Here is a 27,798-nt window from a genome sequence, read left to right on the forward strand (position 1 = left end):
CTGGATGGCGCTGTAGAAGAGGCATGCTGTGGCGTTGAAGGAGAGGAACTGTGTTTTTTTTTTTTTTTTTTTTTTTTTTTTTTTTTTATGAGCCTTCTTGGAAGCAGGATGTTGACATGCAGGAGTTGAGGATTGTGAGGTCCGGGTACGTAAGAAATCTTCACGAGTAGGCTCTTTTGTGGAAATCAGGGTGTCCGATTTTGGGGCCCGTGATTTCGCAGGAGCCGATGAAGGTTGAGCCTTAGAGAGAGCGGGTGATAGTGGGGAGGCTGAACTGGTGATCTTTGGGCTAGGCGATCTAACGACCATGGTGTTAAGGGTGAGATAGCTAGTCCGTGTGAATACCTCCTTAGTAGGTCGAGGAGAGGTGAGGACAGCGCTATATTTACCTGCTGGGAAAACAGTGGGCTTTCTACTGGCGAATAACTTACAAACAGCAAAGGATTTCCTGAATAATTCCTTCATCTTTAAAAATAGAGCAATCTCTAGAGGAAGCAGCATGGTCACTCCTACAGTTGATGCAACAGGGGGATGGGGGTGAACTATCACCCTCACGGGCGTGCCACAGGTAACGCATTTGGCCGTACTGGAACATGACTGGCTGGTACGATTAAACCTCTGACACTGATAGCAACATGTAGAGTTGTGGATGTAAGGCGAACTGAAATTATCTCATATCCGACTTTAATGTTCTATGGAAGTTGAACTTTGTCAAACATCAAGGAGAGAACGCATGTCGGTACCAATTCCTTTTCAACCCTTTTCATTATGCGATGTACAGCCATTACTCCCTGATCAGACAGGTAATTTGAATGCCCTCATTTGATACTCCGTCGAGTGATCTTGTATAAAATACGCGATGAGTTTAAAGTATGGTGTGCTACAGGAAGGTGTGTAGCAGTGTAGTTCAAAGCCATTTCTGTGCGTGGAGGGCAATGTCTTTCTAATAACAAGATACCATTCCGTAACCGGGAACAAGACTTTACAGGACCTGCAATTGCGTTGATGCCTTTCTGAATAATGAAAGGGTTTACTGTTGAGAAGTCTTGACCTTCGTCAGACCAAGGAACAACTAGGAAATTTGTCACTGATGGAAGAATTTTCTGTGGCTGAGAGTCGTCTAGCTTTCTCTGGTGGGCAGAAGTTGTAGAAGCAGAAGAAACCATTGCGCAAGTATCTCCCATGATTACCGGCGTCTCCGATGGTGCACTCCTTCCTAGTGGGTGCCACCTCTGAGGGCACTCCTACCTTAGGTGATTGTCCACACCTCAGATCACAACTCTCAAGAAACGAACGAAGGAACCAATCGGCATGTTTGGAAGGTACCAGCTCGGGTAATCACCTCTCCCTGGGCCTGGCCTTTACCAGGGGGTACGTACGTGTCTTACTTGACTACCCAAAATGGGGAATTACGTGTTACGCCGTCACGAGTTACACGTGGGAACACACGGGTCGGCCTTCAGACACACACACACACACACACACACACACACACACACACACAGAGGAAAGAAAGAAAAAGGGAGGAACAAAGGAAGGGAAAGAAAAGAAGAATTCTCAAACACCGCAGCGAAGAAGGTAAAGAGAAAAATCACGAAAAGAGAAGGACAAAGTAAGGACAGATAATTTAAACTGTAGAGATAAAAGAATAGAAACCACTTCATTCATTCACAAGTGCCCGTCTCTGGATGTAGGCACAAAAACATACTCCCAAAGGGAGACAGAAGGGGAAGGGGAAGGGGAAGGGGGGAGGGAAGGATCGGGGACGGGGAGGAATGTGGAAAAGGAAGGTATGCAGCCCAGGAGGAAAAACAGCTGCACGAGCTCGGGGTACTGCGCACGCCACGCACGTATCCACAAAACAGTTGTGGACCCTCTGGCGGGGAGGGGTAGCATCAGCTGCTTCCCACAATGTTGGCACCATCACCACTAACAATGTTTACAGTAATACTTTGCATCTAGGGGCAGCCTGACTTTGACCGTGCTTGGAGACAAATGACTAACTTTCAACTAGTGCCGATTTTCTCCACTTCTGGCAGCACCATTGAAATCATCTAGTAGGCATGAGAGGCTATAAATCATGTAAGTTTTATTGTTTCATTTAAAAATGAGTGACCTACTGCTGCAGCAGTAATATACTACGCAGGGCAAATACAAATAGCTATGAATGGATTTACAAATTAAAAATAAGCTATTAACAAGTCGTCAATGGTTATACAGATTGCCCTCACTTACTATTTCACGGACTGGTACTTCGTCTAAATCAGACATACTAAGGTCCAACTGGTCATCTTCCAACCGATCACGCAGATTTAGTTTTTTTCCAGGCATTTTATCAGTCTGAACAGTAATGAAATCCTCAGAAGGATTCTAGAATTTCCTGTCAGCAGAAACAGTCAGCAAAAGATGATATCTGCAAAGAAATGTTATTAATTGTATTATGTATATAAACTCAACTGTTCAAATATATTTAAAATATATTTTTTTTAAAATAATCTAGCTGTGTTATCTGAGATAATATAACAACTAACACCAGTAGAAGGAAAAAAAAGTGCAACACACAGAGCTTTAGCTTTGTTAAGAATCCACTAGATAAAATCAGTATGTGCACAGCTTTAAGTTAGGGTGCCAAATATTTGATAAAAAACCAAGCAATATTACTCATTAATCGTTATATCCTTATCTCACAGCAGTCAATAATTAGGATAATGTTTCAGTTACTTTATATTCACATTCATCTACAAGAACTATAGCATGTAACAAAGCACCTTACACTGAACACTTTGAAGGACAACCACAAGACACATACTAAAATAAATTATATGTATTATATGTGAGCCGGCTGGAGTGGCCGTGCGGTTCTGGGCGCTACAGTCTGGAACCGAGCGACCGCAAAGGTCGCAGGTTCGAATCCCGCCTCGGGCATGGATGTGTGTGATGTCCTTAGGTTAGTTAGGTTTAATTAGTTCTAAGTTCTAGGCGACTGATGACCTCAGAAGTTAAGTCGCATAGTGCTCAGAGCCATTCTTATTATATGTGAGTTAAAATATAGCGTCCCAAATTAAGAAAGTAACAACTAAAAGGTGGCTTTGAGTACCATAGTTCTCGTCCTGTAAAAATAGTCAGCAATGTTTAGCACAAGCTGTGAGCTAACTGTAAGGTGAAGAAAGCAGCTCCATGTACATGTCCCTGCTACTACTTACATTAAAAAATCTAGATGTTAAACTGCACGCACCACAAATGTAACAGAAGACTAAGGCCAGTCATTTAGAAATGCTGCTGTTGACAGGACTCGGTGTCATATGATATATCACTGCTGCTTACATTATTACTCTCACAGCCAATAGCAAAGCTCCCCTGTGTACTGATGAAGAATTGATCTGTCGTCGTGTCAACAGTTATTCTTCTTTGAATTTAGGAATGTGATTGCAACAAGAAGCCTGACTGTAAAAAGAAGCCTATTCTACAATACGAAACTGTTCCTTTACATTTCACGGCACAAACCATCATAATGTTCACACGTTGAAGTGCAGACAGGCACAATGCAAAGACTCTTAAACAATGAGCTTTCAGCCAAAGCCTTTTACAGAAAAGAAACACACACACACACACACACACACACACACACACACACACACAGCACAGAAGCAAGCAAGCACATGTCATGCATACATGACACTATTTCTGGCCACTACAGCCAGAATGCAACTGTTGCATCGAACAAAAGCAAAAAGCTGGAGTGGGGGTGAGAAAGGGGGACAGATTACTGGGTGCAGGCAAGGGGAGAGAGGAGCGCTGCCAGGAGGAGTGTGCAGAAACTAGATGGCAGCAGGACGAGGCTGCCATGTGCAGTGTCAGGAGGCTGTGGGGGAGTGGGGTTGGGGGGGAGGGGGGGCAGTGAGGGGGAGGGGGGGCAGTGAGGGGGGGGGAGAATGATTGGGAAAGGTGAGAAGAGAATGAGGGGGAAAGACCAATAGACACAGTGGCAGAGAGTGGCACACAATGAGAATGAATGGATGTGAATTGGGAAGAGGTGACAGGACAGAGGGGGTGGCAACTCTTCGGTGGAGTCTGTGGGGACAGTAGGTTGAGACTGGGATAATTTCGAGAGCGAACAATGTGTTGTAAGGATAACTCCAACCTGTGCAGTTCAGACAAGTTGCTGGTGAAGGGGAGGATCCAGGTGCCCCGGGTAGTGAAACAAGTGAAATCAAGCATGTTACGTTCAGCTGCATGTGGTACCATCTCATGATGGCTGCTTTCACAGGTGGCATGGCTTCTTATGGAGTTAGGTAAGCCTGTGATGGGACTGGAATAGGAAGTGCTGGGTGGGTGGATTGGGCGGGTCTTGCACCTAGGTCTCCACAGGATATGATGCCTGTGGCAAGGAGTTGAGATTGTGAGTGGCATAGGGATGGATTAGGATGTTGTGAAGGTTGGGTGGGCAATGAACACCACTTTAGAAAGGATGGGAAAGATCTTGGGTAGGATGTCTCCATTTCAGCGATGATGATAGATAAAGCCCTAACGAGAAGTGGTTCAGATTTTCCAGTCCAGAATGGTATTGGATGACTACACGCCGTTGCCAGGCTGTATGGAAGAACTTTTTAGTGTGTAAGGTATGGTAGCTGTCAAAATAGAGGTACTCTCCACAATCCCCACCCTTTTACTTCCTGGATTCCTACTTGTCACTGTTGAAGCCACTTCCCTATACAGCAACATTCCTCATGCCTAACATCTTGCCATTCCATAACATTATCTTCCCAAGTGTCCTTCAGGCTCAAAACCCTCTACCTCATTCCTCATACACCTTACCAATTTTATCCTAACTCATAACTACTTCTCTTCTGAAAGGAAAGTATACACTCAAATTTACATCACAGCTGTGGGCACCTGCATGACACCTTCCCATGCCAACCTGTTTATGGGCTATTTAAGGAAACATTCCTCGCCTCCCGAAACCTCAAACCCTGGTCTAGGTCAAGTTCACTGATGATATCTTGCATGATCTGGATTCAGTGCCAAGACATCCTATCCTATCCTCATTCCTTCACAACCTCAATACCTTCTCTCCCATCTCCATCACCTGGTTCTCATGAACCCAGCATGCCACCACCGTCCTGGATGTTGACCACCTCTTCTCTAATGCATTTCGATAGCTGCCATCATTTCTACACCAAAGAATCCCTCTCATACAGCCTGCCCACCTGGGGATAGCATACCTGCAGTGTCAAGAACTACCTTGTCCATTATGCCGAAGGCCTCACAAAGGTCTTTACATTCAGGCACTATCCCCCAGACCTAGTCCACAAACAGACTTCCTGTGGCATATCCCCACACAGCCCCAATCCTCCCACCACTGCCAAGAAGTAGTTATAATGGAGTGCCCCTATGTCACCCAATAAAAGCCTGGACTGGAACTAATGAACCACATCCTTCCTCAGGACTTTGTTTATCTATCATCATACCCTGAAACAAGAGACATCCTACCCAATATCCTACCCGAGCCTCCTAAAGGCCTCCACAACGTCCTAGTTCATCCCTACACCTCTGAGAATAACAAACCAAGCCACAGGAATCATATCCCTGTAGAAAACCCATGTGCAATACCTGCCTAGTCCACTCATCCAATACTTCCTATTCCAGTCCTGTCACAGGCTTATCCTACCCCATCAGAATCCAAGCCACCTGTGAAAGCAGCCCTATCATATACCAGCTCTGCTGCAGTCAATGCACAGTTTTTTATATTTATGTGTCTACCAACTAGCTGTCCATCAGGAAGAATAGCCACCACCAAACTGCAGCCACGAGCAAAGTGGACCATCCTGTGGTACAACATGCAGCTGAACATAACATGCTTGATTTCAGTGGCTGCTTCACAACTTGAGCTATAAGGATCCGCCCATCCACCACCAGATTTTTCTGAACTGAGCAGATGGGAGTTGTCTGTACAACACAATCCCTGCTCACGAAATTTCCCCGCCCTCATCCTTTCCACCATCTCTGACAATTCATCTCCTCCCTATATACATCACTTCACTTATGTGCACATCTGTGCCAATGCACACACCAGTCTTTCCTCCTATTCTGTTCTTCTTCTTTACCATTCCCCACCCCCACCCTCTCCCACTGCCTCCTAATGCTGCACCTGGAAGCCTTGTCCTCCCACCATATAGTCCGTGCACACTACATAGACAGCACTTTTCTCTCCTCCCACCCTTACACTGCTATCCATGCCCCTTCCTCACTCCACTCCAGATTACTATTTTCATTTAATGCGACAGTTGTATTATGGCCACAGCAGCCAGTGACAGTTATCATGTGCGAATTAGGTGTGCTTGCTTGTGTGAATGTGTGTTTGATTTTTCTGTTTCAGTAATTTCTGCTTAATTGCTATTTTTCCCTGTCAATATCTTAAATCTTGATTATGTACCTTGAAATCCAGTTGCTATGTCTGCTTGACGTGTTCGCATAGTTCTGTGAGTTGTTGGTTGACAAGTCATGAGTCATTTCTCATCCCATCGTAACCCACACATGCTCATTTGGAGACAAATCCAGAGATCGTGCTGATCAGGGAAATAACTGCACGTATTGAAAAGCATGATGAGTTTCACAGGCAATTTATAGGTGAGCATAATCCTGTTGGAACAACACATCATGTCCCTGTTGCAATAACGGCAAGAGACAGGTCTAACAATGTTCTGCATGTACCAAGAGCGGGTTAGCATCCTCTGAAGAAACACCAAAGGTGAATGAGAGTTGTAGCTTATCGCACCGCAGCCCATAAGGCCTGGGGTGGGGTCAGTGTGAATTGCGACAATGCACTCAATGAGGCAGCACTCACCAGGTCTGTGTCTTATGTGCAAACAATCATCACTTGCATACAGGCAGAATCTGCTTTCATCGCTGAAGACCACAGCGCACCATTCCAGCTTCCAAGTGATCCTCCGACAGCACCAGCCGAGCCATGCACTTCGATGCTGTGGTGGGACTGGAAGACGGACTAGGGGTGTGTGTGCGCCTGTAGTCTCACTGCTAATTACCAGTTTGCAAGAGTTCATGTTGACATATCTGGGCTCACACACCCTCTCATGTGCGCTGTGGTAGTTGTTACGATTTTCCACTATTGCCCTTACAATGATCCTGGCATCTGTGCTGCATGGAGTCCAGAACCTTGTCTATAGGGGTGAGAATGTTCAAGTGGCCACTGATACCAGCAATATTACACAACTGATGCAGCACATACAAATTGCAAGGCAATTCTCCAAAAGGACCCTCCCACCACCACTTAGAAGGCCACAATTTGACCCCTTTCAAACTTGCTCAGTTCGCTGTAGGAAGCACGAGTGCGTCTCTGTGGCATGGTTGCCTGATTGCTTCACCCATTTGCACCATGCTTTCTTCTGAAAGTGAGCATTCCCTATTAAAGGGTAGACACAGTTGGCACCCTGGAAGCTATGTCACCATGGTCCCTGTTGGCAGACAACACCTACTGTCCCCCAGATGGTATACAGGGTGGTACACTGATAGTGACCGGGTAAAATATCTCACGAAATAAGCGTCAAACGAAAAAACTACAAAGAACGAAACTCATCTAGTTTAAAGGGGGAAACCAGATGGCACTATGGTTGGCCCGCTAGATGGCGCTGCCATAGATCAAACGGAAATCAACTGCGTTTTTTTTAAATACGAACCCCAATTTTTTATTACATATTCGTGTAGTACATAAAGAAATACGAATGTTTAAATTGGACCACTTTTTTCGTTTTGTGATAGATGGTGCTGTAATAGTCACAAACGTATAAGTACGTGGTATCACGTAACATTCCACCAGTGCAGAGGGTATTTGCTTCGCGATACATTACCCGTGTTAAAATGGACCGTTTACCAATTGCGGAAAAGGTCGATATCACGTTGATGTGAGACTACTGTGATCAAAATGCCCAACAGGCGTGTGCTATGTATGCTGCTCAGTATCCTGGATGACATCAACCAAGTGTCCGGACTGTTCGCCGGATAGTTATGTTATTTAAGAAAACGTCAACCACGACTTGCAAAAAAATGATGATGCCCACGTAGGTGTTTTAGCTGCTGTCGCGGCTAATCTGCACATCAGTAGCAGAAAAATTGCGCGAGAATCAGGAATTTCAAAAACGTCGGCATTGAGGATGCTACATCAACATCGATAGCTCCCGTACCGTATTTCTATGCACCAGGAATTGCATGGTGAAGACTTTGAATGTCATGTACAGTTCTGCCACTAGGCACAAGAGAAATTACGAGACAATGACAGATTTTTTGCACGCATTCTATTTAGCGTCGAAGCGGCATTCACCAACAGCGGTAACGTAAATCGGCATAATATGCACTATTGGGCAACGGAAAATCCACGATGGCTGTGACAAGTGGAACATCAGCGACCTTGACGGGTTAATGTATGGTGCAGCATTATGGGAGGAAGGATAATTGGACCCCATTTTATCAATGGCAATCTAAGTGGTGCAATGTATGCTGATTTCCTATGTAATGTTCTACCGATGTTACTACAGGATGTTTCACTGCATGACAGAATGGCGTTGTACTTCCAATATGATGGATGTCCGGCACATAGCTCGCGTGCGGTTGAAGTGGTATTGAATAGCATATTTCAAGACAGGTGGATTGACGTTTAAGCACCATACCATGGCCCGCACGTTCACCGGATCTGACGTCCCCAGATTTCTTTCCGAGGGGAAAGTTGAAGGATATTTGCTATTGTGACCCGCTGACAACGCCTGACAATGTGCGAACATTACAGAAGGCGAACTACTCGCTGTTGAGAGGAATGTTGTTACACGTATTGCCAAATGCATTGAGGCTGACGGACATCATTTGAGCATTTATTGCATTAATGTGGGATTTACAGGTAATCACACTGTAACAGCATGCGTTCTCATTGCTCACATTGGATCAACCGAAATAAAATGTTCAAACATACCTACGTTCTGTATTTTAATTTAAAAAACCTACCTGTTACCAACCGTTCGTCTAAAATTGTGAGCCATATGTTTGTGACTATTACAGCGCCATTTATCACAAAGCGAAAAAAGTGGTCCAACTAAAACATTCATATTTCTTTACGTACTACACGAATATGTAATAAAAATGAGGGTTCCTATTAAAAAAAACGCAGTTGATATCTGTTTGACCTATGGCAGCGCCATCTAGCGGGCCAACCATAGCACCATCTGGTTTCCCCCTCCAAGCTAGACAAGTTTCGTTCTTTGTAGTTTTTTCGTTTGATGCGTATTTCGTGAGATATTTGGCCCGGTCATGATCAATGGACCACCCTGTATATCATCGAATAAAAATTGACTTTGTCTTTCCATGTGTTCTTGTTATTATCTGAAATGAACATAGCACAGAAACTGGTATGAACCACCACCGTAATGGAATGTTGCAAAATTCCAGAACAAATCATTAACCACATGTTGGACGAAGATTCCAAAGATCCCAAGATTAAATCCAACAGGCAATATCACGCAACATGTCAATAAGTAGCCATGAAAGCCTCAATAATTTTGTCTTCCAAATGGTCATTTGAAGTGATGTTCTGCTGGTGATGACACAGAGTGGAAGTCATCTACATACAAGACAAACAATATGTTCGCTCTCACGATAGCAGCAGTTCTGCTTATGGCAACTGCAAACAGGCTAGCCCTCACGACAAAATCTTCACTACAGATCGTACCAACTCTAACTCAGAAATGCTGGTGGGATAAAAATTTTTAATGACCGTTAGTAGGTAGCCTCAGTAGCCTCACCTATGTAATGTAGCTAAGATGTGCTGTTGCTACATTGTGTCATATACCTCCTGTATGTACATGGCGACTGTGACCACGTGCCGAAGTTAGACTGCCTCCTTGTCAGCATATTCAGGTGGTTGGTTGTGGATCTGGCTTTTGAAGTCAGCAGTGAAAGCAAATTTATTGTTTCCAGGCACAAGCAGAGACTGCAACTTACCATCTGTTCCAGGAGTTTGCATAGCATCGCTGTTAAAGTTCTTGGTTTGTAGCTGCCTAAAGTGTGGGAGTTTTATCAGGTTTCAATACTGGTAAAATGATACTTTCTGTCCACTGGATGGGAAAAACTTGTTCCCACAAAATTTTCGTCTAACATCAGTATACTTCGTTGGCTGTAATTACTAGGGTGCCATCTGAATCTTGGGAGGTGTTTTTACATTATTCTAGTACACTGTTGAATTTCCAGTTTGTAAAAGCAACATTACATGTGTCTGTATGTCAGATGTTGAAAGGTATGCAAGTAAAAATTTGATGTTATGTACAGGGTGGGTTGGTTGGTTGGTTGCAGTAAAAGAGAGGGAAAGGGACCAAACTATGAGCTCATCAGTCCCTTGTTCTGAATAAAACAATGTCACAAGTGTGAGAATAAAACAAATGAGACTGGCAACTCAAAACGGAATGAAAGGAAAAATCACAAGAATGATGAAGGGCAACAAATGTGGGGGTGGAGGACAAAGAGGGACAAAGGACACGTGCTAAAACTTAGATTAAATGACAAAACCCACCCTCACAAATAAAATGTAGATCTAAATCAGCCGATGAGGCGTTGTCAGACAAAATTAGCGGCAACGAGTTCGGTAACCTAAGATTTCATCGCTGGGCAGTCAAAGTGGGACAGTCTCCTTAATTAACAGGGTACTGTTTATGCCATTCCATCTCCCAAAGCCGCAAAACACTATGGCGTAAGTCAGAACGCAGGTCAGGTTCAGAGATGCCCATCTCCAGAAGAGGTTTCCGTGTAGCCTGTTTGGCAAGCCTGTCAGCAAGTTCATTGCCTGTGATGCCAATGTGTCCTGGGGTCCACACAAACACTACAGAATGACGGGACCGGTCCAGCGCACAGATGGACTCCTGGATGGAAGCTTCCAAAGGATTGTGAGGGTAGCACTGGTCGATAGCTTGTAGGCTGCTCAGTACACAGAAGAAACGATTTCCCGGGGCATGAATGGATATACTGAAGCGCATGAGAGATTGCCACCAGCTCTGCAGTGAATACACTGCAGCCATTGGGCAAGGACTGTTGTTCAAAATGGTCTTTGTGGATGTAGGCAAAGCCAACATGACCATCAGCCATCGAGCCGTCGGTGTAAACCACTTCAGAGCTCCGGAAAACATCAAGAATCGAGAGAAAGCGACAGTGAAGAGTGGCAGGAGTAACTGAGCTGCTGCTTAGGGTCATGCGAAAGGTCCAGACGAATCTGCGGCCTAGGTGTACACCACGGAAGTGTGTGCGGATGGACCTGGATGGGAGGTGGTAAAGAGAAGGTCTCCAGTGCAGACAGAGGGGATTGCACGTGAACCACATTTGTTAGCCCTGACCTGGGCCACTGATGCGAGAGATGAACAGCCGCAGTTGGAAAAAGGCAACAGTAGTTCAGGTGCTGAGGAGAACTATGAATGGTATGACTCCGACAGAAGTGCATAACACGTGACTTAGCGGCTGCATACTGGGAGCTGTTGGCGACAGCCCACAACTGTGTCTTGTGCATGGCTCCCTGTATGTGCCACTCAGCAGCACCAGTGCTGGTGGAGCAGTACGAAATGCAGAAGTCGTCTGCATACGTAGAGAGTGAGACGGACAGCCCTACAGCTGCTGCTAGACCATTAATGGCCACTAAAAATAGTGACACACTCAATACAAATCCGTGCAGGACCCCATTCTCCTGGATATGGGGGGGATGGGGGAGGGATGGGAATGGGAGGCACCAACTTGGGACACAGAAAGTACGGAGCAACAGGAAATTCTGTATCAAAATCTGGAGCAGGCCTCTGAGACCCCACCCGTATAATGTGGCAAGGACACGATGTCACCAGGTCATGTCATATGCTTTGCATGGATCAGAAAAGACGGCAATGAGGTGTTGGCACCTGGAAAAGGCTGTTCGGATGGCAGACTCGAGGGACAGTGGTAGAGCGCCCCTGGCAGAAGCCACCCTGACATGGAGCCAGTAGGCCACGTGACTCCCAACCGTCGGCACACCATATGTTCCAGCAGCTTATAAACAACGTTGGTGAGGCTCATGGGCCGATAGCTATCCACATCAAGTGGGTTTTTGCCAGGTTTGAGCACCAGAACAATAGTGCTCTCCCACCATTGAGATGGAAAGACGTCATCGCACCGAATCTGGTTGAAGATGACGAGGAGATGGCACTTGTAGTCAGACGAGAGATGTTTAATCATCTGACTGTGGATCTGATCCGGCCCAGGAGCTGTGTCAGGGCAATGTACAAATGCGCTGAGGAGCTCCCACTCCATAAATGGGACGTTATGGAGTTCACTGTGGTGGGTAGTCAACGAGAGGAATTTCCTTTCCTTCTCCCGTCTGTGGGCGTGAAAGTCTTGGGGGTATTTCTCCAACGCAGAGGCTAGAGCATAATGCTCAGCACAGTGCTCGGCAATCGTGTTTGCATCGGTACATACCACGCCATTGATGGAAATGCCAGGGACACCAGTTGGGGTCTGATACCCAAAAAGACGTCTGAACTTCATCCCGACTTGGGAAGGTGATGTATGGCACCCAATGGTTGACACGTACCTCTCCCAACACTCCTGTTTCCGTTGTTTTATAAGCTGGCTTACATGGGCACGGAGCCGCTAAAAGACTACCAGATGCTCTAGGAAAGGTGTCGCTTATGCTGCTGTAGAGCTCGCCATCGCTCTATTATTGCCTCAGCGACTTCCGCAACCACCAAGGAACTATCTTTCGCCGGGGGCACCCTAAAGAGCAAGGGATCGTGCTTTCTGCTGCAGAAACGATTGTGGTAGTCACCTGCTCAACCATCACATTGATGTTACCATGAGGGGCAGAGTCAACGGTGACATCAGAGGTGAAAGTTTTCCAGTCTGCCTTGTTTAAAGCCCATCTGGGCAGGCCTCCATGGGCCTGACGCCAGGGCAGTGACAGGAAGATGGGGAAGTGGTCACTACCACACAGGTCGTCATGTGATCTCCAGTGGATAGATGGGAGAAATCCTTGGCTGCAAATTGATAAATCTATGGCTGAGTAACTACCTCGGGCAACACTGAAATGTGTGGCGGCCCCAGTATTTAAGAAGTAGAGGTCGAACTGAGACAGTAAAGTTTCGACATCTTTGCCTTGGCCAGTAAGCACAGCGTCACCCCACAAGGGGTTATGTGCGTTAAAATCTCTGAAAAGTAGGAAAGGTTTAGGGGGCTGATCAGTCAGTGCAGCTAATACATTCAGGGGTACTGCACCACCTGCAGGAAGATATACACTGCAGACAATTATTTCCTGAGTCGTTCGTATTCTAACAGCCACAGCTTCAAGAGGGGTTTGAAGGGGCACAGGTTCCCTACAGACTGAGTTTAGCACATAAACACAAAATCCACCTGACACTCGATTACAGTCGCTACGGTTCCTGTGATATCCCTTATAGCTGCGGACGGCAGGGGTCTGCACTGCCAAAACCAGGTTTACTGGAGGGCAATGCAGAAGTCAGGTGTAAAGCTTAACAGCTGCCGTAGCTCAACCAGATGGTGGAATAAACTGCCGCAATTCCACTGGAGGATGACATTGTGAGACTGGAAAGGGACGGAACATTCAATGAGGCAGTTTTACACCTCAGAGTCACCTGCTGCCACCAACGTTTTGCCTGAGCAGTCTATATCTGTTGTGTCTGAGGGTCCAGCAAGATCCTCAGGGGACGCCATAATCTTCACCCCATCCTCAGATGCAGAACTTTTATGTAGCAGTGGTGTGGGTGCCACCACAAGTTCCTTGTTCTTAGGGGGTCTTCTTTTTCAATTTCTCGCGCTGTTCCTTGTGTTTCCCTGGCTGGGACAACTTCACTGAATCACTAATCAGTCTCCAAGGCTGAGAATGACCAGCTGCTTCTGGGCTCTTCAGCCACTGGCAGGTGTCATCTTTCCCACTAGCAGAAACCTGGGAAGGGAGTGATCCAAGGGACCCCTTCCTAGCAAGAGGAACTGAAGAAGCCTCACGCTTCTCTGGCTCAGAAGTGAGAACTGAAATCCCTGATGGTTGGGGAGGAGGAGGGGGGGGGGGGGGGGTGTTGCTCCCAAAGTAGGTGGTGCAGGAGCAACAGAGAGGGAAGAGGACCCCACCATCAAGGTGGCAGGTGTAGTCTCCCAGTTCTGAGAGGCGAAAGGAATTTCAGGAACTGATGGGTGCGAGAACTGTTCTTGTAGCAGTGGCGTATGAGGACGTAGGCACTCAAATTTCCTCTGAGCCTCAGTGTAGGTCAGTCGGTCCAGGGTCTTATATTCTATGGTTTTCCTCTCTTACTGTAAAATCCTGCAGTCTGGCGAGCAAGGTGGATGATGCTCTCCACAGCTGACACAGATGGGAGGTGGGGCGCATGGAGTATTGGGATGCAATGGACGTCCACAATCTCGACAGGTGTGACTGGAAGAACAGTGGGAAGACATATGGCCAATTTTCCAGCACTTAAAGCACCACACCAGGGGAGGGATATATGGCTTGACGTCACAGCGGCAGACCATCACCTTGACCTTCTTGGGCAATGTGTCACTCTCGAAGGCCAAGATGAAGGCACCGGTGGCAACCTGGTTATCCCCGATGGACGCGCCACATGAAATGAACACCTCGTTGCTCTAAATTGGTGCACAGCTCGTCGTCAGACTGCAGAAGAAGGTCCCTGTGGAATATAATATCCTGGACCATATTTAAGCTCTTATGAGGTGTGACGGTAAGAGAACAGAAACATCCCCCAACTTGCCACAAGCAAGTAATGCCCGTGACTGGGCAGAGGATGCTGTTTTTATCAAAACTGACACAGAGCGCATTTTGAACAAGCCCTCCACCTTCCCAAACTCGTCCTCCAAATTCTCCACAAAAAACTGAGGCTTCATGGATGTGAAAGAATCCCATCAACTCTTGTACATACGAGGTACCGGGGCGAATAAGCTTCACTGTCATCCTTAGCCTGGCATTCCTCCCATGGTGTGGCCAGGGAGGGGAACTACTTGGGGTCATATTTCTTAGCATTAAAGTTAGACTTTGCTCACTTAGAGAATGCTGGCAGTGGACCACCAGCAAGAAATGACATAGTACGCTTCATGGCATGTCACCCACCCTGATGCCACCCATTCCGACCAGGGGCCCTCCCTGCGGGCACCACCCAACCGCAGCAAAGGCCACCTGGCAGGATGGCCATTGCCAGGAGTCCCAATGCCCCAGGGAGACGGGCATCTACTCCTTGGCACACGTGGGGAGTTAACGGTGCAGGCATCAGCAGAGTGATCCCTGTGTTGTCAGGGTGCTACAACCAACAGGGTACATGGCAGCCCCACCACAACGGACTGGCTACTGTGCTGGATACAAGGTCATCGTCGGCACAGAGAGTGACACTGCATAGTGCATGGTGGAAATTGCACCCAGGAAGGTGTCCTTGCCCAAGAGATGGAGAATGGGCGGGACTGCAATACGACGACGAGAAAGTGGGTTAAAGATCTCAATGCACAATGGACACAATGCATCATGTAAGGCACCCTTCCCCAACTGGTTTGCTCTTCAGGAAAATTTTGAAAAATGGAGGTCAAACCCTACAGGGGACCATCACATAAAGGCCACAACATGTGAGATTCCTTTTAGTCGCCTCTTACAACAGGCAGGAATACCTCGGGCCTATTCTTACCCTTGGACCCGTATGGGAGACAGGCTGGGTCAAAAGTGTTTGTGGCTGATATTTCAGCTTAATGTATAATCAGTAATGTGGCTAAGTAAGAAGAATAGGTATGAAGTAATTGTCAAAGACTTCAGTTATTCCAGCTAGGAATGCATATCTGTTGACATATCAAACTTTTGCCCACACCTGGGCATCTGTTGTAAGTGCATTTGTGGAAGCAATTTTATTCCCAACAATACCCCTCCATTATTTGTTTAAACAACATGACTTTGCTCCTAGTCATTTATATAAAAGTAGATGATTAGCACAGGAATATCACTGTGAGGCCCTTCACTGCTTTCTGACAGCCTGCACTATTTCTTGATATCGTCATGGTATGGACTTGCATCAAGATTGTCTGGAAGAGCAGGAAATCGCATTACATGCTGTGTAGGCAGTCTCATGTGTTGTTTCTTGCAGTAACCTGTCCCTGACCTTTCCTTGGGAAGTGTGTGTGTCATATGCCTCAGAGGAGTATGCTTCCCAATTGGCTTTTCATATGGAGCATCTTGGTAGATCGTCATGGGTCCCGAATGCGCTACCAATAAAATAACTGATAACAATCTATGTTTCATAAACAAGTGTGGAATTGTCATTACATCCTAGATGCAGGACTAGGACTTCAGATCATTAAGCTGATAGTAGAAAAGGTACTTTGGGTGTTATAAAGTGTACTGGGGTCCCTGTACTCATTAGACAAAGATTAAAATTCACAAGGAACTCTGACTAGTTGACCTCTATTATTTGTTCATTCTCTAGCTCACAGATAATTGACACAATTGAAATTGCCCAATGGGATGAAGGGGAGGGGTGACTTATATAATAGTTCTTTCATTTCCTGATAGGATATCTCTTGACCTAGGAGGAGGAATAGGTTGAAAAAATTCATTAACAGGGTGGACAACTGAATGCTAATGGGTACAGCTTTGAGTGTTGTATATGGTATCACTTGTTTGCTAAATGTGGACAATTGTACCACTGTGCAAATGCCTTGCTTGGGTTTGACTGTTCCTAAAAATGTAGGAGTTTCTGACTGGGCAGGTGACCTCCCAACAACTACGAGTCCCGCAGTGCAACACATACTGTGGTGGAGAGGGACATCAACTGCTTGAACTGAGTCAGGTGTCGGCAATAATCATAAAATTCTGTTGTTCACACATTAAAATTGGAGGTGCTGGGCAGTAGAACTTAAAGGCTGCTTGTCACTGGTCCTTTCCAGCTTCCTCTATGGTGTAATATCCATTTCAGTATGTAGTTATGCTGCAGCGGAAGAATCAGGATCAAGCAGTACCAACAAAGAGCTTTTTATTTAAATATTTTCTTGTTCCTTTTTTAGAAGATTTTAATGTTGTTGGGGTTTCTCCATGTTCTACATCAGGGCAAGAGGATGCTCTGACCATTCTACAGTCTGATGCTCTTACTGTTTCGTCCCACTGATCATTATTTGCCTGTGGGTCAGTTAAAATACAGGAGCATGTCCTTGGGGAAGGGGGCGGGAAAGGGGGGGGGGCAGCAAACCTCCCCTCCAGGGATGCAAGAAAAGGATGGAGTGCCTCTGGCTGTATCAGCAGGAAGGTATCCACTGACACTATACGGGCGGCATTCAAGGGAAGGTGTAACTTCGCACTTTAACTGTTTACTAATTTAGGAAGTTGATAATAACCTTGAACAGAGGAGGTCCTAGCAAAATTTGTGGCCACATCCACTGCACGGAGTCATTCATATTTTTTTTCACGTTTTGAAGTATCGTACTTCATTGAATGTCTTATATCAGTGACATCTTTTCATTTCTTTAACTGGCGGATCTTGCCACCACAGAGGGCAACCGTCCTAGCAGCTTAAGCTCAGTGTAGATTGTTCAAAAGAGTGATCTTTTAGTGGAGTTCCATCACAGTTTCACAGATGGCTACTGAAATATGATAGGATGATATGCAACCAAAGCGGAAGTATAGGATACAGTTTATGGGTGCAGGGAAAGTAAGGTTTAATGTCACATTCATATACCACGACTTACTTTTTTCAGTAACACATGTGCTCCGAGTGTCATTATGAAGCCACCTGTCACCTTTGTTTTCCTTTGACCCTTTCTGCATGCCTCATACAAAATTAATGCCAAAAACATCCACATTCACTCTGATATCTTTCTCAGATTGGAGTTTTACATCTCTGTGAAAGATAATGCCCTGTTTCATATTAAAGCTTTTGTTTGGGGTATTAATGATGGGGATATTGTCTAGCTAGTTACAGGCTCAGAGTGCTTGAGATCATGTTTCAGCTACTGCTTTAATTAATAAGAGTTCATTTCATATTTTTTTCAGGGTAGGGTGCTACGCTTATATTGAAAGTGCAGAACAAAAAATATAGGTTTCATAGTTGTGAAGGAACTACTATCTGTCCTAGTGCAAACTAAGTACTGGGTAAATTGTTTGATTCCTTCTTTCCCAGCCTTTCCCTTATGCCAAGGAGTGGCTGAGACATTATCAGTCTTGGCATTAACTTTTTTTCCTTCTTCCAAGCATTGGTACAGCCAGTTCTAAATTGCCATTGCTTGGTTTAATCATTTTTCCTTGTGATGTATTTTCTATGGTTCCACCTATTTTGTGCATTGTCAGAGGGCTAAGGTGAAGAGTATATATGATGAACCACAATGGATTGGATACTGCTTTGGCTGTTTGGCAGGAGTAATTGTCAATTTATTTTACTAGTTTGTTATCATACATCAAGGATATAGTGCCTTCTAAGGATCTTTCTTCAAATGACTCACATTATTACTATCACAGTTTTCAAAAAAACAGCCAGGTCAGCATAGACATAACACTGGCTAAATAAGAGTCCGAAAGACTGGAAATGAAGTCCAAGAAACTAACCTTGGTACCCCACATTTATAACACATGTACACATGAGAGAGTTGTGTGGACCCCTGCTGACTGTCTTTAAACATCTCAACATAATTTATTTCCGCACAACATGAAATATACATTAAATGCAATTATGGTTACTAGTAAGAGTTACATAGTGTGTCCCTACCACACCCCCACCCCACTTTTTTTCACAAGGCTGAAGGAAGTACAAGCTACTGGATTACAAAGCGCCAACAGTATAAATGAAATGGAAATAATGTATTTACACAGTCTGCTGAAAACCAAGCTGACGCATATTCGTTATGAAGCAGTTATTACATTGTGCAGACAAACAGCTTCTGTAAAAAGTATATTAGAAACCTTATAGCAACAAAAGTAGTTTATACAAAAAAGCAATTAATTCATTTATGAAAATGGCCATTTCAATTGTTTCAAAAGCCTAAGCTTCTTGACCATTATGTCTACCAGCACATATAAAATGATATCATTTAGTCTACATCCATAAAAAAAACCTCAGTGGAGATGCATATCCTGTTGACTGACAATACTTGAAAATAAACTTGAATTAGAAAGCCCACCTACTTGGTGTTGAACATGGCAGTTTTCCAAAACAGCTGAATACTAATGAACTATGTGAATGATATTTATAATCTTGGCAACTGATAAAGCACATTGCATGAAAAGATGGTAATAGGGGATTTTAATAACATAAAATCTAAACAAAAAATTCTATGTGAAATTTGCCTATAATACCAGGAATGACAGATGTAATTATTTAGCACAAGTTGCTGACAATAACAAGTATGTCAACAAAAAGTTTGAACAACACACACTCTCTGCAAGCCACCACACAGTGCAGATGGAAAGAACACATTGTTTCAGAAGAAAACAAATAAACAAATAAAAATAAAGTTAAAACAGAAAATGTAGTCATACAAGGGCCAAACTGAAACAGATAAAGTTATCAAACAATAATGAAAATATTCACCTTATGACAAACCTAAATCTCTCTCGAATTGCCAAGAACGATAGACCTTAAGAGTAGCAGTAAAATATAAAGAAAGCTAGAAGGAAACAGATTTATTAACACACAGAAATACAGATCATGAAATTTTATTTTAGATTTGGAGATATGATATATGAGCAAAATAAGCAACAATTCCAGCATCTTAGAAAAAGGAAGGTTATACATAGAGAGAGGAAAAAAAAAAAATTGGAAATCAATTTAGTAGTGGATTTTAAATGATGACTTATTTGAGCAGATTCATTATTTTTGTCACAAATACAGACCTTCAGTTGAAGTCAGTTAACATCTGTTTTTCATACTAGTTTATTCTCAGTGAGGCCAATGTAGTGTTTCACTATTGCTATCAAACAAGTACTTCCGTCTCTAGCTCACTTGCTACGTGTATACGCAATATTTGGCAGCAGTTTGGTAACTTCAGAAATTTCAGTTCACTACTCAACAGGAAACCTATTCTGCTTTTGTAGAACAGAAACAATACACTGTCTATGAATAACATATGGGCAATCTTTGCGAAATTCACAGACACTTGAAATAAATGTAACTTACGGATGACAGTACCTTACTACTATTCTGGTAGTTCATGACTATGCTATAATATGGTTTACGCCTGTTATCTTAGGCTGTCATATTTGGGCTTTTCCAGTTATATTCCATATAGGTTGTTTCGTACCAATATTCTTTAGATCAATAACATGTGAAAAATGTACGCAATAAAATAGACATTCCTCATGGATGAGTATCGTTCCCTGAATATACTAACTCTATCAAAACCACTCCAAAATGTGTGGTGAATAGAATTGTAAATCCCATAGCACTAGATCTAAAGTAAATTAGGAAGCCCTTACACAAAAAAATAAAGACGCTCAAAATCTCCAACAGTTTTGTGGGCAAAAATATAACAGTATAAAAATATAATTGTCAGGGTATTCATTGTATATTGAAATACTTTAGTATTTATAATTATGCCAATATCTGACAGTTTAAGTGTAATTATTTTGGTGGCTCAACCTACAAACGTATTTCAAAGACTCTTCATAGGATTTCGTGGGTGATTTGTGTGTTGCCCCATTTTCATATTGAACACTAAGTCCACAAGTTTCACTTATTCTGGTCACACCGAGATGTTATATAGATGCGGAATATTCTGCTAATCATGCTGAATACAGTTGCCAGCTGGCTGGTTCGAATATCGTCCCCCCAAACTATTTTCTTTCATTTTTGCTAATTCGCTCGTACACCGGTATGTTTTTTTAATTAACGGACATCACCTGTATCGCATATTCACACTATTCATGCGGCATTTTCGAGAGACAAATATAAACAATCTGAGCACTTTCTTCGACATTTTGTCGGTGAGATTGGGACGGAGACAAAGCTTCAGTTCAGTTCTTTTGGACTTCGTGTATTAGTTCTGCACACGGTACTATAAACAAATTTGCAGGTAAAAATAGCATGACAAAATAATTACACGCACAAAATATAGCTAATAAGAGATTAACAATTTTTTTAGCTCTCTTTACGTCAATACATGAATACACTCTTTAAACAACGTTTCATGAGTTAATTTTGTGCACATGTCGCAAAAGTACACGGTTGAACACACTATCTCTAAGTAATTTATTAGAAATCAACAAACTTACGCACTGATACACCGTCCAACTTGACACTTCCAAAGCTACGTGTCTGTTGTTCAGTGGTACACGCCGTCAACACACACAGAGATATTGACCCTACCCTTTTTAAGCTTCCAGACAGTTAATTTCACAATTATGTCTTATATCAAGCAATATTATTGTACTTGTTTTTAACAAGAGAGTTCTTATTATTGTGTAGATGTAAGTGAAAAAGATAATACAAAAATTTGAGGTAATGACTACACCAAACATAAAAAAGTAAATACTTGAATGGAGTGAAAATAGACAACAGAACATTTCACAAGCTATAAATGGGCTAACTAGTCTGTCTATTACGGTATTGTGTAAAAGCGTTTCGTAGCATGGTAAAACTAAATGTGAAATTCATTTTACTCGCAATCTCTGACTAAGTGGAGTTCACTTAAGAATTACGGAATTACACTAGGTTGTCGCTAATCTGGTCCTCAGTAGTCCGCCCCCTCAATAACACGGCGCACATCACAAAACACTAACACAATGAATTATCGTGCACAACAATGCTTAGTTAAACAGTTCTTCATATACTGTATTTCAAATTGTAGCTTTCTTAACAGTTCGGAATCATGTCTTCTAAATGGAAACACGTTACGCTAGATCTCAAGCAGATTGGATTAGATTGTTTAGGGGAAGAGACCAAACAGCGAGGTCATCGATCTCATCGGATTAGGGAAGGACGAGGAAGGAACTCGACCGTGCCCGGCATTTGCCTGGAGCGATTTAGGAAAATCACGGAAAACCTTAACCAGGATGCCCGGACGCGGGATTAAACCGTCGTCCTCCCGGATGCGAATCCAGTGTGCTAACCACTGCGCCACCTCGCATGGTTCTCAAGCAGAGACTCGAAATTTTAGATAAGTTATATCGAGGTTCTTCGCAGAAAGCCATTGCTGCTGAGTTCAATGTTGGACGAGCAACTATATATAACATCAAAAAGTAAGAACATCTTATTCGACAGTACTCAACACAAATGGATAGTGAGTAGGGAAAACGAAAGGTTATGTGAAAGAATGAGAATGAAGAACTGGACGTAGCTGTTTATAGATGGTTCATACAACAACGCAGTAAAGGAATTCCAGTCAGTGGCCCGATTATAAAGGAAAAAGCAGCTGCATTTAGCAAACAACTTGGCGGTAGTAACTTGTTGGCAGCAAGCGAAGGTTGGCTATCAAACTGGAAAAAACGACATAGCATTCGGCAGCTGACAGTCATCGGGGAAAGTCGCTGAGCTAACGAATTCCTTCAAAAACGTTAGCTGCCAAGAACGAGAAGGAAGCTCGTGGTTACAAGAAGCAAAAACAGTGTGGCGTGTTCTAATGCAAATGGAAATCATTACCTACCACTTACGTTGGTTTGAAAATCCCAACATCCACGTTGTTTTAAACACACAGACAAATAGTCTACCAGTGCAGTATTGCGCTCAGAAGAAAGCGTGGATGGACAGACAAATATTCTTTCGGTGGTTACATGAAACGTTTGTACCAGCAGTGAGAAAAGAGCTAAAGAAGAGAAAGCTTCCACTGAAAGCTATTCTTCTAATTGGCAATGCTCCCAGTCATCCTTCAGATCTTTCTCTAAAGTCCTATGGTATTCAGGCACTCTCTCCCACCCAAGGTGACAGCCCTAATTCAGCCCATGGACCAGTGATTTTTGGAATCAATTAAATGTCATTATTGACATTCACTTCTCGTCTCCTTTGCTGAACAAAAGTGAAAACAACTCTATCGAGACTACGCTGAAAGCGAACTATGGGATAAAGTGGAGAGCACTATCACAATGAAGAGCTCGCCATCAATTTTGATGCTGAGTTGGATCCAGTAGTGAGTGATAGCAATGAGCCAGCCAATTCGGATTTATCAAATACTTTGTACAGTGACGTGTTCCACAACCTTCCAGGAGGAGAAGAAGTTGATGATGAAGATGTTACTAAGAGGCTGAATGAGGAAAACTGTGACAAGCACCAAACTTTTAACAGATGAAGAAATAATCAAAAGTGTGCAAGAAAATAATTATGGAAGTGATGAAGAAGAGGACACAGGAGGAGAGAGCATAAAGATTTCTCACACTAATGGTGTTGAAGCTGCCAAGGTCTTCCTGGAGTACATTATGCAACAACCAGATACATGTAGTACTGATGTAATGCTTGTAAAGCAGCTGTGTCATAAAGCATGCCACCATCATGCAATCGTCATTGGGACAGATAAAAATTAGGGACATGTTTCATAGTAAGTGATACGACTGTATAATTATGTACAGTATACACTCTAGGACTAAGTTTTCTTTGAAAATTAATGTATTTTTGGTTTTCCCCTATGTCTTTGTGTGTGTGTGTGTGTGTGTGTGTGTGTGTGTGTGTGTGTGTGTGTGTGTGTGTACCTAGGCAGATCTCGGGCAGATCTCTCCAAAAAAAATCTGTAATTTTTCCTGTTCACAAAATGAGCTATACCAGACTGTTTGGCTGTAAGACTTCCCCACTCATGAAATATGAATAAAATCCAAGGCTAGATTTTTGGCATTCTTTTTCATTCCAGAATAAATTGGAGATCTCGTATACAAACTGTCATCTGTACGGGTGAAAAAGCGATGAACCTCACCAGCTCGGTGAGAAGAGTGTGATAGGAGGGCTCTCCCCAACATTTTGCTTACTTTATACTGTACGTTGATACGGTTTTGTTTATATCACCGATGCATGCTCTATCACAATGCTGCTAAAAAGTTCTAGTACTGCTGGACAGACTACACAAAAAATTCGTAGGCATCTGCCTCAGAGCTATACTTTCCTTCCTCACCAACAACTTTCTCTTGGAAGCAACTAAGATGCCTTATACATACAATACTATGTTATCATTATATTTTACAAAGAATAGCAGATACTACTCATTCACTGATTAGGAAATCTGATGCACTGTCTCAAATCGCAAATAATAGAAATCTGACTAGATCACAGCTCCTTCTCTACAAGTGGTACTAACAGTGTTGCTGTATAACTACTGTAAAATAGGGTGAATAGCAACAAATTTGAACTTTGTTTGAAAAATTTATTTATTGTTTCTCAAGTTTAAACAAAAAAAAAATACTACCCAAAATATGCATCTGTATTGCTCTTATCAGCTTATGATATTATTATCAAATTATTTTCTTTCAATAAGTTAAAAAAATTTAATCGTGGTGTTTCCAATCACCCCGCAGATAAGGATGAATAGAAACAGTGTTATAAAACTATTTTCATTTCTTTTAAAAGCAAAGAGAGGTTGATAAAAGCTATGAATTATATTTTTTCCATTATAAAATAAACAGATAAACATTTATTTCAAAAGATAATGGTTTATTTATTTTTAAAGTAAGTAAAATATACAAATATGTTTGTGTCACATGGCTAATCTATTCAAACTTAAGGTGAACAAACAGAATACAACTGTTTACCATGAGTCTGGTACTGTATTGTTAATAAATTGTTAAATCAGACAGATCATTCTCAAAATATAGCATGTCTTTGAAACGAGCACTTGAACTGAGAACCGGCAACGCCAATTTTAGGACGACATTGTTTCTTGAGACAAAAAATTCTTCATCAGTGAATTGTGAACTTTTTGTTTTGAGGAACTCTCTTTAAAAATGTTCCAACAAAACCATTGTCAAAAAGGTAATTATCTTTGCAAAAATAACATCAAAAAGATGATGTTTTACTATATACTTTGACCACCATATGCTCACCTTGGCTTATGTAGAGACCAGTATTTTCATCTCGATCTGAAAAATCAGAAGAGGGCAAAATCAAATCTTCATCACTGTCCTGCACTGAGTATGCATCTTCACCCTCTGATGATGAATCAAGATGTTTTCTTTTTTTCTTGGTATTTTTGTTGTCGTCTTGGCTTGTTTGGATGTGCAAGGGCTCGGATCACTGTAAAGTGTTGAATTTGGGGTTACATCTTCCCCATCCATGTCTCAAAGTCATCAACACTAACACTTCTGCCAGGTTGGACATTAACTTTTGTCCTTTTTCTCCTTTGTTTAGGAGTCTGGTCTTGTCTAAGACTCTGGAAGAGTTCTTTGAAACTGTTGTCAACAGCATTAGTGGATTCTTCAAGATTTTTCTTATCTACATCTACATCTACATCTATACTCCGCGAGCCACCTTACGGTGTGTGGCGGAGGGTACTTATTGTACCACTATCTGATCCCCCCTTCCCTGTTCCATTCACGAATTGTGCGTGGAAAGAACGACTGCTTGTAAGTCTCCGTATTTGCTCTAATTTCTCGGATCTTTTCGTTGTGATCATTACGCGAGATATATGTGGGCGGTAGTAATATGTTGCCCATCTCTTCCCGGAATGTGCTCTCTCGTAATTTCGATAATAAACCTCTCCGTATTGCGTAACGCCTTTCTTGAAGTGTCCGCCACTGGAGCTTGTTCAGCATCTCCGTAACGCTCTCGCGCTGACTAAATGTCCCTATGACGAATCGCGCTGCTTTTCGCTGGATCATGTCTATCTCTTCTATTAATCCAACCTGGTTTTCATTTACTGGTCTACCAGTACCAGTACGTGGGAGCATTAACAACACTTTATTACAGTCTAGAGGCACAATCCCACACTTCCTAAAACCTGCAGTAACATTTTTTTCCTTCAAGGAGTCACACAGGTTTTTCAAAAGTGGAGGAAATTTATCCTTAGGAACCATAGCCTAATTTCTTCCTGGACCTTTCTTCCATTCTTCTAATATTTGGCGCCAAATGGTTTTAAGAGGCCAAAAAAATGCTACATCCAGTGGTTGTGTAGGGTGTGTTGAATTTGCTGGTAGGAATATAAATCTTATGCCATTGTCCTGACACAACTTAACTGATTCTATGGACAGATGCAAAGATAAATTGTCTCCAATGAGAAATTTCTTACCTTCCAGCTTTTTCAGGTATGGGACAGCAACTGTAAGAACCCAATTGTTGAAGCAGAATGAATCGAACCAGCCAGATTTTGTCCAATTGTATCTTGCATATTTTGGCCCACCTTCAGTCCAGCTTCGATACAAATACAAAGCCTTATACACAACATAAGGGGACAGTATAGTTCCATCTGCAGCAGCTGCAAACATAATGGAGATTGAAGCCTTTGAGGAGTTCATGACCCTTTTGGGATATTTAGTTCTCCTCCGTGTGACTACCTGGATCATCTGTAAGGTCTGTCTCATCATAGTTTATTATATTAAACAGCAGCACATTTTCCAATTCTTTTGACAGTTCATTGAAGTAACTGTTGATAGTTTCTAGTGTAACGCCAGCTCTGGAGCATTTTATGTTTTGGCACACTCACAGTGCTAATTGATCTTTGTGTCACCTCATAAATGACTCCACAATATCACTACCAGGGAGATTATTCATAAACCTTCTCACTTCCTTCCCTCACTGTCCAGAGAATCCTTTACTAGAACTCTTAAGGTTGTAAAGACAATAGGATATTCCCATTGGCTGCATATTTTCAATCCATCCGAAAACAGCTTCTCTTCTTCAAAAGATAAGGCAGTTTGTCCACCCTGAGGTTTAATGTTGCCGCCTCTTTTTAGGTGTCTGTATAGTATGTTAAAATGAATCCCATGTTTTTCAACTGCTTTCCATAAGCTAACCCCCAATTTGATGTCAGAGAGGGCATTGTTTATACGATTAGGTCTGTGTTTTTTGTAACCACCTCCTATGATGGGTTTGTATTTCCATGGCATATTTGAAAAGCAACTCTGAAACAAGGAAGATATGTTAGTTGTGCATGTAACATAACTAGAGAATTATATAGTATTAATATGGAATACGAATAGATTTTTTTTAGATTTTGCTAATTTTGGGTGTATAGAACACCAGAATTCATATGTTTCTATTCACACCGCAAAGTTTATAAACATAACCTAAAAAACTGAAAAATTCACAGACCTGGTTTCATTGAAAGTGAAACAAAAACCGGCCCGTACTGTTTTATATAGATGTTATACCTAGTAGTTACAATGCCATTAACTGTCATATGTAGAATACATGTTTACTTACCAGAGAAGTTCAAAGTAGGTAGGAAAACAACTTAAAAACTATTGACACAGACAAAAGAATAAAGATCATCCTACAATGCTGCCAACCCAACAAAACATAACTTCCGTGTTAGTATGAAGTGTTGCCAACCCAAATACAATAATAGTAAAAATTAATTTCCGGTACAACCTTATAGTACTCAAAGCAATTGTGTATATGGAATTTTGTTTCTATTGACCCTGCTGTTTCTATTCACCCCATTTTACAGTACTGTTGCTCTTATCATCTTCTCAATACATTCCTGTAACATGTTAATTGTTCCAGCAACAGAAGAGGATATGGCCAGTGATCAGTTACATCATACCCAGTAGAGAAGTGGCCAGGATTTACTCAAATGCAAATGGATGGCTCAAAAATAGATACAAACCCTCATACAAGATGCACCTTCTTTGGTTCACAAACTGTGGAAGAAAGAAAGTTTCAACTACCAGGCGATGCTTCC

General features: G+C 42.7%; 1 protein-coding gene across 2 annotated transcripts in view; it reads right to left on the reverse strand.

Annotated features, from left to right (window-relative positions):
* The window catches only part of LOC124612905 (leucine-rich repeat-containing protein 59-like), an 82,873-nt gene extending 61,461 nt beyond the window's left edge, over positions 1 to 21,412 (reverse strand). The window contains exons 1-2 of one of the 2 annotated variants that reach the window (XM_047141377.1): positions 21,260 to 21,412; positions 2,236 to 2,413 (exon numbers count right to left, since the gene is read on the reverse strand). In XM_047141377.1, coding sequence (XP_046997333.1) covers positions 2,236 to 2,331 — 96 coding nt within the window. In that variant the 5' untranslated portion in view covers positions 2,332 to 2,413; positions 21,260 to 21,412. Of the gene's footprint in view, positions 1 to 2,235; positions 2,414 to 20,887; positions 20,907 to 21,259 lie in introns of those variants that run through there. The other variant, XM_047141378.1, reaches the window with a different exon arrangement.
* Between the last annotated feature and the right edge of the window lie 6,386 nt (positions 21,413 to 27,798).

Source organism: Schistocerca americana, chromosome 4 (assembly GCF_021461395.2).
Source record: "Schistocerca americana isolate TAMUIC-IGC-003095 chromosome 4, iqSchAmer2.1, whole genome shotgun sequence".
Lineage (NCBI taxonomy): Eukaryota > Metazoa > Arthropoda > Insecta > Orthoptera > Acrididae > Schistocerca > Schistocerca americana.